This window comes from Lepidochelys kempii, chromosome 15, assembly GCF_965140285.1.
Source record: "Lepidochelys kempii isolate rLepKem1 chromosome 15, rLepKem1.hap1, whole genome shotgun sequence".
Taxonomy (NCBI): domain Eukaryota; kingdom Metazoa; phylum Chordata; order Testudines; family Cheloniidae; genus Lepidochelys; species Lepidochelys kempii.
Window position 1 is genome coordinate 2,360,578 of NC_136394.1, and position 15,307 is coordinate 2,375,884.

At 56.3% G+C, this 15,307-nt stretch overlaps 2 protein-coding genes across 5 annotated transcripts in view; one reads left to right on the plus strand and one right to left on the minus strand.

The window, feature by feature from the left end:
* Positions 1 to 305: 305 nt before the first annotated feature.
* RASL10A (RAS like family 10 member A) lies at positions 306 to 7,394 on the plus strand. The gene is made up of 4 exons (XM_078848983.1): positions 306 to 311; positions 725 to 870; positions 2,646 to 2,962; positions 7,330 to 7,394. The coding sequence occupies exons 1-4, from the start codon at positions 306 to 308 to the stop codon at positions 7,392 to 7,394; spliced, it is 534 nt and encodes a 177-aa protein (XP_078705109.1).
* Positions 7,395 to 11,692: 4,298 nt separating this feature from the next.
* The window catches only part of GAS2L1 (growth arrest specific 2 like 1), a 35,823-nt gene continuing 32,208 nt past the window's right edge, over positions 11,693 to 15,307 (minus strand). For all 4 annotated transcript variants that reach the window (XM_073312850.2, XM_073312851.2, XM_073312849.2 and 1 more), the window contains one exon: positions 11,693 to 14,830. In XM_073312850.2, the coding sequence (XP_073168951.1) occupies positions 13,183 to 14,830 (1,648 nt within the window). In that variant the 3' untranslated portion in view covers positions 11,693 to 13,182. The remainder of the gene's footprint in view (positions 14,831 to 15,307) is intronic.

Sequence of the window (15,307 nt, forward strand, 5' to 3'; positions counted from 1 at the left end):
TTCCATGGGAATGTGCTGATTCCATCCAAACGTTGGGAAGCCAGGCAGGCAGGTCCGTTGATCAGGTGTCCTGGGTGGCTGGCTGATGGGGCCTGACCAGCTCCATGGGTGGCCTGGTTGCCAGCCCTGCTGCCCAGTTCCCGAGCATTGTGGCCACTGGAATTTCTGGGATGTTGACATGTTGTTCCAATAGGAAATGAAACATCGACACCCCAGAATTTCCCAGAAAACGGGACTTCCCCTTTCCAGCCAGCTCTGATAGCAACTCCTGAGAGCAGCTCAGTGGTTGGGCAGGTGTCCCAAACATGCAGGTAGGTGTGGGGTTTGCATGCACGTGCTGCTGTGACAGAGTAGGGAGGGGAGCCCAGGGCAGGGGCTGGGATGCTCTCATGAGTCAATAAGGGAGTGGCTAATGGTTCCCCCGCCCCACCCCCATGAATCGCAGCCTGGGACCATCCCCCTGCCCTGGGCCATTCAGTCTCCAAGCAACACCCACCCCCTTCCCAACGGCCCCCGACACTGATGGGTGAGAGGGTCTAAGCAATCCTGGGCTCCCACACTGCCCACAACCCTCAGCCGTCCTTTCTGAGAGCTGAGGAGATCTTGGTCTCCTCCCCTTTGCTTGTTGAAGCCTCCCTGCCCCACAGTTGCCTTGCAGGCAGGACCTCCAGTGGTGGGGTGGAGGCTGATGGGATGGCTCTCCTGCCCCCCCTCCCCCAAGCAGCCTGCACTCTCCCTCCCCCAGGAGTGGTTGGATGTGAAGTGCCATGGGCTGAGGAACACCAATGCCTACGTGCAGGTGTATGATATCTGCAACCCCGAGAGCTTCGAATACATGAAGATGATCCAGCAGCAGATCATGGAGAACAGGTGAGTGTGGGGTGGGAAGGGGGGGGGAAGCTGGGTGCCCCCCATGGCTCCATTTGAGCTCCCAAAGGGAGTGGGGGAAAGGGAAGGGCCACAGATCCCAGGAGTTCCTCAGTGCTTAATTTGAAATGAAAAATATACCGGGGCTCATTTTAACGCCCGGGGCGAGCAAGCATATTTGCATCCCTAGAGGTAATGGGGGGGACGTGAAGAGTCACGTGTCATCTGTCGCCCCCCCTCACCCGCCCCCCCAGATTTCTGCCTTCCATTTAGCACAGAGGTTTCAAACCAGAGATGACCTGTGCATGCTGCCTGGGGGGGCACAACCCTGGAACTGGTCAAGTCATGCCTCCCGCGGGCAGCCCCTCCCTCCCAGAAAGCAGCGGCCCCTCCCTACAGCTTCCAGCTGTTCCTCCGGCCTCTGCCTCTCCCTGCCTGGCGCAGCTCGCTGGCTCAGCTGCCCCTCAGGGAAGGGGCCCAGCCACCCCATGCGCCCAAGCAATCGGGGGAGGCATGTCACTCTGCATGCCCCCCCACAAGCCTCCCCTCCCCTTCAAACTGTCGTCTCCTGTCAGAAACCAGTGGGAAGCTGGTGGGAGCTGCTCTGGCCCCTGGTTCTCTGCACCGCGGGAGCTGGGGTGCTGCCTGGCTGCCCTGCCTGCCCAACTCCCCCACCGGCAGCCCCCACCCCCCCAGCACCTGCTGTGATCAGCTGTTTTGTGGCATGCTGGAGAGGAGAGGAGCAGGGCTGGGGCGCACCTGGGGGAGTGGGTGGAACTGGGTGGGAAGGGGCAAGAAGAGGCGGGGGAGGGGGGGTGGGGAGCTTCCGGAAGGACGGGGGCAGAGCAGGGTACTGAGCACCCCCGCAGCCCAGAGGAAGCCGACACCTGCTCCCCAAGCCAGCTGCTGCTGCACAGGTGGGTGCACCCCAGGCCAGGTGGCAACACAGCTCTGAGCTCTGCCCCAACGTGCTCCCAAAGGAGCCTGGTACTGGCCAGCAATGCCCTCTGGAGCCGGTCCCTGCCTGTAGAGCCTGGCTGCCAGGAGAAGTTCCTCAAGGCACTCGCTTGCCACTGCCCAGTGCTCCTGGCTCTGCTGCCTTCAGACCTGGGTGGCTGGAGAGCGGCGGTTGCTGGCTGGGAGCCCAGCAGTGCCATGGCTATGAACTGCTAAGCTTGAAAGTGCTGGGAAGCCCTGGCACAAAATAAGTGCCGGGGATCCTCTTCCTGGGGTGATGCCACCAGCCCTAAACTCAGAGGCTTCTGATCTCTGCAGCCGGAGACCTGGCCAAACCTCCCTTGTCTGCATCTAGCTCCAGGGCAGATCCATCTCCTTGGTCAGGCTGGCCGTGGGCCGAGACTCAGACATCAGAATTAACTCATTCACTTTGGGTGCTGGGGGATCACAGGTGGGTCCCGCAATTTATGGGGGGTGCAGATACTCCTAGTTCACCATCCTGGCTGGAGGGAAGAGGAGAGAAACTCTGGCTCCAGGAGGGGAGGTGGCTCTGTGTGGACAACAAGCTAGAGTCAGATGAGGGCGGTTGTGTAAAGACCTGTAAATAACAGCACATCACGGCTGGTGTTGAGGCCAGCTGGGGATGAGAGTGGGCAGGCACCTAGCACAGTTTACACTGGCTACTGGAAGTCCTCTCCTCCCCCTCGCCAGGGCTGGCCACAGCTTTTGCTTGGGGCAGTCGGTCACTCCCCACGAGGCGTCTCTCAGACGGCTCCTGCCCCTTGCAGCACTCCCTGATCTATGGGTCCTTTCTCCCACAGGGTAGGTGGCACCCGGGAGGCCCCCATCATCGTGGTGGGGAACAAGCGGGACCAGCAGAAGCAGCGCTTCATGCCGCCTCGGACGCTCTCGGTGCTGGTGAAGAAGAGCTGGAAGTGCGGCTCCATGGAGTGCTCTGCCAAGTACAATGGGCACATTGTCCTGCTCTTCAAGGAGATGCTGAGCAGTGTGCTGGCCCGGGGCTGCAAACACCACCACTCCACTATGCGCCTCCAGGGGGCGCTGTGCACAACCAGGTGCAGCCTCATGGGAGACATGCTGCCCGCCACCTCCAGGGGGTGCTCCCTCTGCTCTGGGCGTAGAGTGGGGGCGGGTTGGGAACTGGTTACCCAGCGCCACCTGAAATGGGCTCTGTGTGCAGCGGGGACCCTCCCACCACCACCTCGCCTCTCCTGGCGCCAGGGGTTCCACTGTGTCGTCGTTCTGGGCACCTGTGCCCCAACTTCTCAGGGACTGAGCACATGCTGCTGGCTCCAGAGCAGATGAGAATGGGGATGACCTGAGCGTGGTTGTGGTCCTTATTTAAATGTGAATCCCAGAGCTGGCTTATGGTGCTGATGCGGGGCAGTGCAGGGGGGTGCTGCGGTTGCAGATGTGATGGGGACAGAGAGTGGGGGGAGATGTGATCTGCTCACCCCCCTACCCTAAAGCGTCCACTGCTGAGTGCTGTAGCACCCAAAGGAGCTCAGGTCAGGTGCACAAGGGTTTGTGTGGAGGCAATCCCTACTGGGGAAAGTCTGCAGGGACTGAGCACATGCTGCTGGCTCCAGAGCAGATGCAAACAGGGCTCTATAGCCCCCCAAACACATTCCTTAGCTGTGACCGTTTGGCCAGCTGGTTTTAGGCCCATGTTGGGGCGAGGGGCAAAATGTTTTCAACAAAACTTTCTTTTACAAAATGTTGCAGCCTTTTCAACCAAACCAAACGTGAGAATTTTGGTCAAAATGTTTCATTATTTTATTAAACATTTTTTTTAATGTTTTAGTTCATGGGGGTGGGGAAAAAAAATCCCCGTTGCTGCCACTGCCCCTCCCCCCAACCTTCCCCTCTTGTTTGCTGATGGAACCAATGAGGGGTAGAGCAGGAAGCCCGTGGACATGGCTTTTCTCTCCCTTCACCCCAACCAGTTTGGGGGGAAATTTTCAAAAATTATGTTTGAAAATTTCTCAACAAAATAAAATATTTCGTGAAAACCTTCAGTTGAACCAAACAATGGGTTCATTTCCTGTTAGCAGGTTTATGAAATTGACATGCCTGGTGGGGAGCAGCTCTGGCTGCTGCGTTGGTGAGATCTGGTTCCCAGCAGCCGCAGCACGCTCAGGGCGGCTCTTTGGCCAGCGGGCCTGGCCGTGTCAGTGGTAGCCAGACAGAACCACGTAGCTCCCTCCCGCTCCACCTCGCCCCACCCCAGTGACAGCACCAACCCTGAGCTTCCTTTCTTCCTGCGGAACTGTCTGCCAATATTCTTTTGGAGGGACAATGGGGTGATCAATGGGGAGCCAGGGCATGGAGCGTGGATTGCTGGTGCTGTGCTGGGTGGATGGTAAGGTATGAACTCCTCCAGCTCCTCGCTTCCCCTGACAAAATGAACTTTCATGCAGCTGTTTTAAGGGCTGCTGTGTGGACTGTAACTGCTGTATGAAGCCTCGGCCTGGCCCCCTGTAGCAGGGGTGGGGGAGGAATAGCTCAGTGGTTTGAGCATTGGCCTGCAAAACCCAGGGTTGTGAGTTCAATCCTTGAGGGGGCCATTTAGGGATCTGGGGCAAAAATTGGGGATTGGACTCAATGACCGCCTGAGGTCCCTTCCAACCCTTATATTCTGATTCTATGAAAACACATGGCAATGACTTCCTAGTCCATGACTTGCTGGCCGAAGCTGAATAGTTCAGGCCCACGTGCACTTATCTAAAGGCACCACTTCAGATTGGAGGAAGGGCACAATTTTAACCATGATTCCAGAGGCTACTTAGACACCTGAAAACTCTAATTGTTAGCAGATAATAACTTAGCAATTGGCTGACAGGAGCACTGATTCCAGTTCCTATATAAAGGAAACAGTCAATAAATATTAGACCCATTCAGCTCTAATACTAACATGTACTGACGTCTTGTGTCAAGTCATTGAAGGGACCCGGGTTAGGTTTGAAATTGCAGTGTAGGAGCTTACTCCGCACTGCAGCACTGGAAACAGGTGTAGAGATGTCTGGGTTACTTTCTGTCCCTTCGGCTACTCGCTTTTTGCAGTTCAGCAAGCTTGGAACAGATCATTGAACTTTTGGAAACATCCTACTAGGGCAAGGCCCCTGATTGTATACGGCGCCTGCCTGGGGCTCTAGGGGTGTCACCCCACTACAAATAACAGACGAGAAACTGGCTTTAGACAGGAGTGAAACTTGACCCTTTCAAGTCACTTTCACAGTATTGCCAACCCCACATGTTCAAAAATCACGAGTCAGGGTCACCAAAATCAGGAGATTGGCTTGAAACCATGAGATCATGTAACTACACTAGATTTGGGTTCTTGTTATTGGCCTTCCACTTTGTGAGCCCTTAGGGTGCCCAGGGGTCATGTTTGGATGCTGTCTCCACAGCCACAAGGGCTAGAAACTTCCTTTTCCTTTAAGAATGAAGGCTGAAATCATCACGTCACTTGACTCCAGGAGCTGGGGCTTTAAGGAAAACAATAATTATCCTGAGACTCATGAGAGTTGGCAAACCTGCTGTCACTTCTGTTTAAAGCCTAGTGACTCTCCAGAAGACCCTTAGGGTATGTCTACATTTACCATTTAAAGCGCAAAAAGTCTCTTTTCTGTGCTAAAACCCCGGAAGCGTCTACACTTGTTAATAGAAAAGGAGTACAGACTAACACGGCTGTTACTCTGAAACCTACACTTGTTAATGATTTTTTGCGGTGAAACTCAGAACTTTGACGGCAACAAGAAAACCACCTTTACGAGAGGGGTTCTGCTCTTACCGTTGTTCTTTTTGCACTGCTGTGAAAGTGAAGACACGGTCCACCACCGTAAACGCCCTTTGGCCTCCGAAGGATATCACACAGTTCCAAAAGTGACCACTCTGGCCAGCCTCTCCGCTGCTTGGACGTGTGGACGTCCGCCCCTCCCCCTGTAAGCCCTGGGAAGTTTGACGCTCCCTTTCCGGGGAAAGCAGCTGGACAGCAGGAGGGTTTTAAAAATAATGTCAAGGAAGGAACCAGGAAGTAATGGGGCTCCTGAGATATGACGCAGGGCAGCAGGGGGCACTGAGCAGGGACCCAGGATGCCTTCTGCTCACCCCCGTCCCGCGAGAGCTGCCCTACAGCGCTGCTCATCCGCGCTGGACGTGTTGGTAGTGTAAACGGTCTCTGCTGCCTGAGGAGTTGAGGGGGTGCACAAACCAGCCTTTACTTTCACCGGCCCCCTCCCGCCAGCAGGTCTCACAGGAGAATATTTCAAACCAAGCAGCAAGAAAATTTCACATTTTAAAGTTAAGGAAAAAATTTCGTTTTCTGAGGTATATCAGGGCTACTGCAGGCAGGAAAGGAAACTAAACAGGCACGCAAAAAGAAAAGGAGGATTTGTGGCACCCTAGAGATGAAGTTGCATCTGATGCAGTGAGCTGTAGCCCACGAAAGCTTATGCTCAAATAAATTTGTTGGTCTCTAAGGTGCCACAAGTCCTCCTTTTCTTTTTGCAGATACAGACGAACCCGGCCGCTGCTCTGAAGAGGCACGGGAGCTCTGGGCAGCTCTGCCTCTTGAAAAAGAGTTGGAGGGTTAATTCTTCTAGTCCTTAATCAGGTAAAACTGTTGCCATCAGCACCTCTACTCATTTATATGAATGTGCTTAATAACCGGACACTTCATACGTAAATATCTGAGCCAGGGCTCCCCCACGCTTTATGCACATTGGCTCAGTGACTACATTTTCTGGCATCTGTGCTGAGCACACAGATGGGGTCCAGTGAATAATACAAATCATGACAATAATCGTCCACGCTATGGACTTTCTGGATGCAATTTCTGTGCTTTGTTCTGGAATTGGCCTGAATTACAGCTGAAACCCGAAGAATTTGATGTATAATCACATCTGATACTCACATGGCGCTTTCTAATTCCTTCCTTTTCTAGAACGCCGAACAAAAACATGACAAAACAAAATGGTTTTCAGTTAAATGTGCTGACAGCAGCCATTGCTGTACGACCCAGCCTGGGGTAGCACCTGCCACCCTTGGGGGTTACGTGCTCTCCTCTCCTCTGACTCATTCTTTTGCTTAAATTGGTTAGTCTCTAAGGTGCCACAAGTCCTCTTTTTCTTTTTGCGAATACAGACTAACACGGCTGTTCCTCTGAAACCTTAATTTACTTACCAGCCCTTTCTTAGCTGTTTGTAAACAAAACCCTGACTCCCTGCCCCCGGGGCACAAGCTGGGAGCAGCACCACTCTGCTGCAGAACTCACATGCCACCCTCAGTGAAAAGAGCCCCCGGGGGCTAGGACTACCCCACCGTGTGCCCCCCCCTGCAATCTAAGGTACAGCTAATCGGGTGCTGCTGAAGCCATGGCACGGGGTGGCACACTAAGCCTGCCATGTGCCCCGCACAGGAGCCCAGCCTGGTAAGTGCTTTGGGGGATTTGGGTTGTTTTTAATGTTTTGGCGTGCCCCGCAGCCAGCGTCCTTGTGGCCAAGCAGCAGGGTGTGCTGAAGGGAAGGCGGCAGGAATCTCCGCCGTGATGCAGGTGGGAGCTGGGCGGTGGAGGGGCTGGCGCAGACTGTACATGGGACATTGCCACGGCAGCTGCCAGTTGTGGGGCTGGGCGGCAGGTTCCGCGGTGCTGTTAATGCGATGGGCCAAGGCCGTGGTGGATGTCACGGCCTAGCTCACTGAATGCACGCTGCGGCCACTGCGGCTGCCTTGCCCCCACCCACCTGCAGAACCCTCAGGCACCCCCCCAGCCCCGGGCTGCAGTCATGCTTGCCACAGCCAGCAGGGGGAGCCCTTGTGTGGGGTCACAGCAGCTGGAGCCCAGGAGGCACCATGGGACAGGAGCGGGTGCTGCATGGTTCCTAATGGTGCTGTGATCTGCGCAGTAACGGCCAGCACAGCGGAGGGAAGGGGCTGCCCTTTGGAGTGGCAGAGTCTGGCGGTGCGGGCCGGCTGCTGCAGCCATGGGCGAGCACAGCGGGCACCTCAGAGGAGTACGCTGAGCACTGCACTCGTTCGCCCCCCCCCAAGTCATTGCTGGGGCAGAGCCGTCAGCGCCTGACCCCGAGGTCCCTCCGCACCTGGGGGTTCCACCTTCCTGGCCGAGGCCGGAGCTGTCCTGGCGTTGCGAGGGGCCTCGCAGCTGCAGGGCGGGGGGTGTGGTCCATGGAGCCTCCATCCTCGTCCCTGGGCCCCATCCTAGGGGAGGGAACGTACCCGCTGTCACCGCACCCTGCCGGGCCTTTACTCACCGTATAGCACCGGTTCCGAGTCCTTTGGTTCACCTCGGCTTCCCCGTGCTGCCAACGGTTGGTGGTTTTAATAAATACCCTGGTTGTTTACACCCCCACAGCCTAGCTGGGTAGTTTTTAAGGGGCTGACAACAACCCCGATGACAGATGCGGGTATGGGGACAGGCCTCTAGATTGGTTTCCACAGCGGGGCAGACTGACCCTCCCTTCGGCCGGGGGCTGGACTCGCCTTCCAGCTGCCTGCAGCTCAGTTTGGGGTGGTGCTGAGGGCCGAAGGGGTTGGGGAGGGGAGGGGTGTGAAACCAAATGTACTGCACACGGCACTGAACACGGTCCCCAGGGGGACCCTGGCCGGGGGAGCCGGCGGGGTACAGGGTCATGGGGCCTTGGGGCTAGGCAGCATGTCATAGATAGGCAGGAGATAGTGAGACCGGGGCGGGGGAAAGCATCTCTCATTCTCACTAGGAGTAGCTGCTCCCAGCCTTGGCCTGATCATGCTCCCCAGCCCGATTCTGGGCAACTGGTCCAGATCCTCCACTCTCGCAAGTTCAGCCCCTCTCCCCAATATTCCCATTGCAGGCCCCTCCCTCCACCAGGCTGGACATCCAGCCCCTGTGGTCAGGCCCTCACTCCTCCTAAGGGCTATTCTCATGCTCTGCTCCTCGCCCGGGAGCCAAACTGCTGCACTTTCAGGGGAAGAGGGGGAGCATCAAACCCAGGAAAACTGCTACAGGAGCCGGGTGTGTTTGGCCGCCTTGACTTGTGGTATACTTTGGGGGGAGGTCTGTTGTTCTGGGGCTTGCTGGTTCCCTCACTGCTGTAGCATACCTGGCACTGAGCCAATTGGGGCTTGGGCATTGACTCCCCACAATTTCTAGGGCCTGGCTTCCAAAACCAGAAATGAGGGCCGGGGCATCCCACCTTGCTTTGGGGGATGTAATGAGATGTTGCTTGCAATATACTCTTCAGCCACTAGCTGTGTGCCGGACACAGGCCATGTGCACCCTGGTTAACAAAGGAGACAAGACTGGGACTTGAGTAAGGTGGAAGCCCTATTAGATTGCGGGGGGAAGTGGGGGTGGCTGTAGTTTTTGTTTGTTAATCGCTCCTGTTTAAGGATTACTCTGGTTCAAAATAGGGGGTGAGGAGATAGCATAACCAGCTGGTGGAAAATTTAGTTGGCTTATCAGGGAAAATGCCCCTAAAATGGGATGGCTTGGTTCAGGGGAGGGGAGGGCACAGGCTGAAGCCCCATCCTTGGGAGAAAAGGCAGGGGCAAGAGGCATGGTGTTTGGGAGTCATTACAAAAGTCAGGATGTTAGGTACAAGGATTCCCTCGCGCCTCTTGCCCTTTCAAACATTAGCATGGGCAGAACGAGCTTCTCATGGTCAAAACAGCCAGGGCAGCAAGCACTGCTCACCCTGCCCCTTGCTGCTCTAGGTGTGCACGCCCCCAAGGGACAGCGCCAAGAAAACTTTCCTAATAGCGCAAACTGCCCCCCCCCCGTGAGATACCTGCTGGGACACAACAACGCTTGTTTTACAGTGTGTGGAGGGAGAACTGGGGGTTCCAAACCCGGCCCTCCAGCCTGGGGTGTCAGCTACAAAAGGGGCCAGGCAGCTGGGCTCTTGGGGTCTCCCCCTCACCTTGTTGAAGATGAGGGCTGCTAGTCTGATAGTCAGGCCCAGCTGTTCTTCCCTCTCTGGGAGGGCACAGCAGGGGACCTGACCCATGGAACTTGTGTTCCCATGGCCACGTAAGAAGGGTCACCTTAGCTGGCCCCCATCTCCCTCCCACGCCCAGGGGACTCGTTCCACACTCCAGCTCTCGGAGCAGCAGTTGGATCACGGGCTTAATAGTAGCATCCACAACTCGCCTTTCCGAGCCCAGGAGCGTGGTGGAAGGACCTCTACCCCCTGACCAGCGCCCATTGCCCCCAGCCCCTTGCCAGTTTACGTTTTAAAAATCTCCTCTCGACCTAGGACTGCCAAGGCAGGACTCAGGGAGGCAGAAAGCTGGGGTGGGTGAGGAGGATCAGCATGGGACACGTTGGGCAATTGGCCTGCATCAGGCAGGACCCTCCTGAGATGCTGGCCTCTATCCCAGCAAATAAATTCCCCCCCCACCCCCCCATCACTTTATTTTTTGCTGTAGTTCTCGCCTCTGGCCAGCAGAGACCACTGTTCTGAGCCCTGGAAGCAGCCAGCCCTAGTGCTGATTCCCCCTGGCAGGGAAAGAGCCCTGCTAAGGAGGAGAAGTTGGAACAGCACCTGGAGGGGATGGAGAAATGACATGGGGGATTATCCCCAAAGCTTCCAGCTCCCTTGGGCTGGAGTATGCCCCCTCCCCCCACAACACGGATGGTAGAACAATTTGATGGGTGGGAGGGGCGGTAGATTTGGGACATGGCCGAAGCCTGCCTAGATTACACCTTTAGGGTTGTCCTAGGGCCAGTTCTTCCAGTACCCCACCCCCACCCTGGCAATATACAAACCAGGACAGACAGGACACGGGGGGGGTTGGGTCATTATTTTTATTGGCCTTAGTCCTTCTATGGTCAGTTCCAGCTCTACGTTCCTAGGGCTGATGACACCGAGGGAAGCAGCAGCCTACGCAGAGTAGTTATATGTACACAGACACTCAATATATTATCTATAAATACAGATGTTATTAACAAACATACAGTACGTCAGGGTCACTTAATGCTGGGGGCCCCGTAGGTGCTTCCGAAAAGATGTGCAATACAGTTCGCTAACCCTCCCTCCACCCCGCCCGCCCCAAACCCAGAGGCAATAGAAAACAACCCTAACTCAAATAAAGTCCAACTGCACTGCCTTCCCCTCGGAGACTCTGCTGTGCAGCTCAGTCCCTCTCTGCTACTGCTCAGAGGAGGTGTGCCCCATCCACTACGCCCTCCCCCACAGCGATCACAACCCTGAAGAATGGCCACAGAGCCTCTTGGGTTTCAGCGCAGAATGATGGGGTGCCCTGAGCTGGAGATCAAAGCACTTTGGGGGTCAGAAGACCCAGAGGGCATCTGAGGGTGTTCAATCCCAGACCCCCACAACAATTCTGGTCTGAAACCAAGGAAGGTCTAAGACCCGCAGGCATCATAGAATATCAGGGTTGGAAGGGACTTCAGGAGGTCATCTAGTCCAACTCCCTGCTCAAAGCAGGGCCAATCCCCAACTAAATGATCCCAGCCAGGGCTTTGTCAAGCCTGACCATAAAAACCTCTAAGGAAGGAGATTCCACCACCTCCCTAGGTAACCCATTCCAGTGCTTCACCACCCTCCTAGTGAAAAAGATCCATCCTCTAGACCTAGGGGGGTTCCAAGAGGATGGCTCTAGACTGTTCTCGGTAGTAGCAGATGACAGGCCAAGGAGTAATGGTCTAAAGTTGCAGTGGGGGAGCTTTAGGTTAGATATTAGGAAAAACTTTTTCACGAGGAGAGTGGTGAAGCACTGGAATGGGTTACCTAGGGAGGTGGTGGAATCTCCTTCCCTAGAGGTTTTTAAGGTCAGGCTTGACAAAGCCCTGGCTGGGATGATTTAGTTGGGGATTGGTCCTGCTTTGACCAGGGGGTTAGACTAGATGACCTCCTGAGGTCCCTTCCAACCCTGATATTCTAAGATTCTCTTTGGAACCCCCTTTCAGGAAGTTGAAAGCAGCTATCAAATCCCCCCTCATTCTTCTCTTCTGCAGACTAAATAATCCCAGTTCCCTCAGCCTCACCTCATCAGTCATGTGTCATGTGTCTCCAGCACCCTAATAAATTTTTGTTGCCCTCTGCTGGACTCTTTCACATCCTTCTTGTAGTGTGGGGCCCAAAACTGGACACGGTACTCCAGATGAGGTCTCACCAATGCCCGATAGAGGGGAATGATCACGTCCCTCGATCTACTGGCAACGCTCCTACTTATACATCCCAAAATGCCATTGGCCTTCTTGGCAACAAGGGCACACTGTTGACTCATATCCAGCTTCTCGTCCACTGTCACCCCAGGTCCTTTTCTGCATAACGGCTGCCTAGCCACTCAGTCCCTAGTCTGTAGCAGTGCATGGAAGTCTTCCGTCCTAAGTGCAGGACTCTGCACTTGTCCTTGTTGAACCTCATCAGATTTCTTTTGGCCCAATCCTCTAATTTGTCTAGGTCCCTCTGTATCCTAACAGTACCCTCCAGCGTATCTACCACTCCTCCCAGTTTAGTGTCATCTGCAAACTTGCTGAGGGTGCAATCCACACCATCCTCCAGATCATTTATGAAGATATTGAACAAAACCGGCCCCAGGACCGACCCTTGGGGCACTCCACTTGATACCGGCTGCCAACTAGACATGGAGCCATTGATCACTACCCGTTGAGCCTGACAATCTAGCCAACTTTCTATCCACCTTATAGTCCATTTCAGCCAGCCCGTACTACTTTAACTTGCTGGCAAGAATACTGCGGGAGACCATGTGAAAAGTTTTGCTAAAGTCAAGGAACAACACGTCCACTACTTTCCCCTCATCCACAGAGCCAGTTATCTTGTCATAGAAGGCAATTAGGTTAGTCAGGCATGACTTGACCTTGGTGAATCCATGCTGACTGTTCCTGATCACTTTCCTCTCCTCGAAATGCTTCAGAATTGATTCCTTGAGGACCTGCTCCATGATTTTTCCAGGGACTGAGGTGAGGCTGACCGGCCTGTAGTTCCCAGGATCCTTCTTCTTCCCTTTTTTAAAGATGGGCACTACATTAGCCTTTCTCCAGGGCTCCGGAACGTCCCCCTAAAAGTCAATTCACTTAAGAGATCTCAAGTAAAATCAAAACCACCCAGCTGCCCAGCCCTCCTCTGACCCTGGGTCTGGCCCTGCAAATGGAAGCTCCATCCAGAGCTATCTTCAAAAATAAAAAACTCTGGGGCATCTGGCCACCCACCCCTTCCCAGCAGCAGCAGCAAGCCAGGGCCACTACAGCAGCACATCCAAGGCAGCAGGTGTGGGACATGGGGATCTGGGAGCAACAGTGGGGAATGCTACAGGCTGGTCCCTCCATCTTGTACGAGTGCTACCAGCCCATCATGCCCAGGCATCCTCGTCTGGCCCTCTTGGCTCCATCTGGCCCTGCGGCGGCTCCATGAAGGAGGAGAAGACGCTGTGAAAAGCTCTCCAGGGCTTGTGCTCAGATGGGCGCTTGGGAGGGCTCCCCTTGGGTGAGGTGCCGGACGTCTTGTAGCTGAGCGGCGTCGGTATTTTGGAGGGCTTCTTATCTGGCTGAGTGTCTACACGTGGCTTGGCCTTGGGCCGCAGCTTCAGTTTGTAGATGGAAGGCACTCGGCCTGGTTTCTTCGGGGACTTCTTTTGTCTCAGCACCACCTCCTGTGTCTGGAGTACATCCGGCAATCCATCTGGGGCTGTCTCACCAACAGGCCCCACCGCAGAGTCCCCCTCGGTCTCCGTCAGCTCATCTGGGGCCGAGGGCCCCAAGTCTGTGTCCGAGCCTGCAAGCTCCAAGATGGTCCAGGCCGCATCCATGCCTGGACTGGAGACCTCTGCTCCCTCGGCCACCTCCTGGAGGTCATTCAAGGCTGTGTAGTAGTTACTTTCATCAGAGGAACTTGAGAGAGCTGGCTTCCTCCAGCATGTGGCCGGCTCCAGGGCGACGTGGGAGTTCCAGCCAGAGCCATTCTGGAACTCAGTGTGGGCTGGGCTACAGTTGGAGGGCCATGGGCGCTGGGATGCGGGGTTCCTCTTGGGGTCGTCTTTGGGCCGCTCACCGAAGTCTGCCTGGAAGCCGTGCTTGCTGAAGAAGTTCAGCGATGAGGAGGAGGAGCTGGAGGAGCAGTAGGCAGAGTCAACGGCCCCTGGGTCTGGTGTGGTCTGCTGGAGTTGCCCCGCATCGTGGGCGCAGCCCAGGGGCTCCCCATCATCCCCGACCAGCTCGATCATCCGGGAGTTGGCCAGGAACTCCTCCTCCAGGCACCGGTACAGCTGCTGCTCCTGGCTGGGGTCTAGGCACAGAGGGGTCCGGAAGCTCTCTGCCAGTTCCTCCAGCTCCTGGCGGAAGCTCTCAGACAGCTGTCTGGCCTGGAGGGTCTCCCCAGAGAGCCGCTCCCCCACAGGGACCCTTGGCTCAGTCTCACCCGCCTGCCACTGCCTCACAGACCCCAGCGTCTGCTGAGGTGCCCGGATTGAGGGCTCTGCCAGTTTGTTGGCTGGAAGGGACGCTCTGGGACTGGTGGGCGCAGGGCTCCTGGAGCTCCCCCGAGGGAGGTGCCTGCGAGTCGGGCTCGTGGCTCGGCCAGAGTCTTGGCCATTCTCCTTCACCTTGTTGGCCCGTGCCCAGGAGTGCTGCCCGTCCTTCCCTCGGCTGATGAGCAGTACTGGCTCCCCGCCACCTCTCCCCTGGCTCCGCGGTCTGGGGCTGGGCCTGACAGGCCGGTTCACCAGGCGAGGCCGGCTCCGCTCCTCTGGCTCTGCCCTCCTGGCCCCCACCAACGGTCTCAGCTCCAAGAAGGCCCCGCGCTCCCGTGACTGGCTGCGGCTCGAAGGCTGACTCTTGGGGGCCCCCTCTGGCATGTGCCTCCCCACCTCCTTCCTGCGGGCTGTTCGCAAGGCACGGTCCTCGCCACACCTCCTGCCCAGGGTGCCACTCTGCGTGGATGACGTGGAGGAGTCACTGTCTCCGGAGAGGCGTCTGGCTCTGGGGGGCAGCTGGTCACGAAGTCTGAAACAGAGGGGAGGACAAGAAGGAAGGGAGGTCAGCGCCATCTGTGGCCAGGGCTGGGGAAAGGAACTGCATGAGGGGAGGGAGAGAGCCTGCTGGAGACAATACATTTCACTGCCCGTCAGGGGCCCCTGCTGCACAGTGTGGGCTGCCAGGGCCGGGGCAGCTGTCCAGGCCCCAGCCCCCTGGCTGGTGGCACCTCAGCCGAGATACAAAGCTCCCTCCCCAAAGCTGGGGGTGCTGGGACCTGTCATTCTGACCCAGGCCCCAGCTCTGCCTTGGACTCTCGGCTCCTAGGGCTCACCCTGCCGAGGGCAATGCAGCAAGCCGGGCTAGAGTTGGCCTGAGACCAGAATCGGGCCTGGCCGCAGAGCTGGCTGGAGGCTGGTGCTGCGTCAAGCCCCAGCTCGCACAAGCTGAACAAGAGGCGTAAGTGCTTTAGCACAGAGTTGCCAGGGCGAATAGCGGCACCATCCC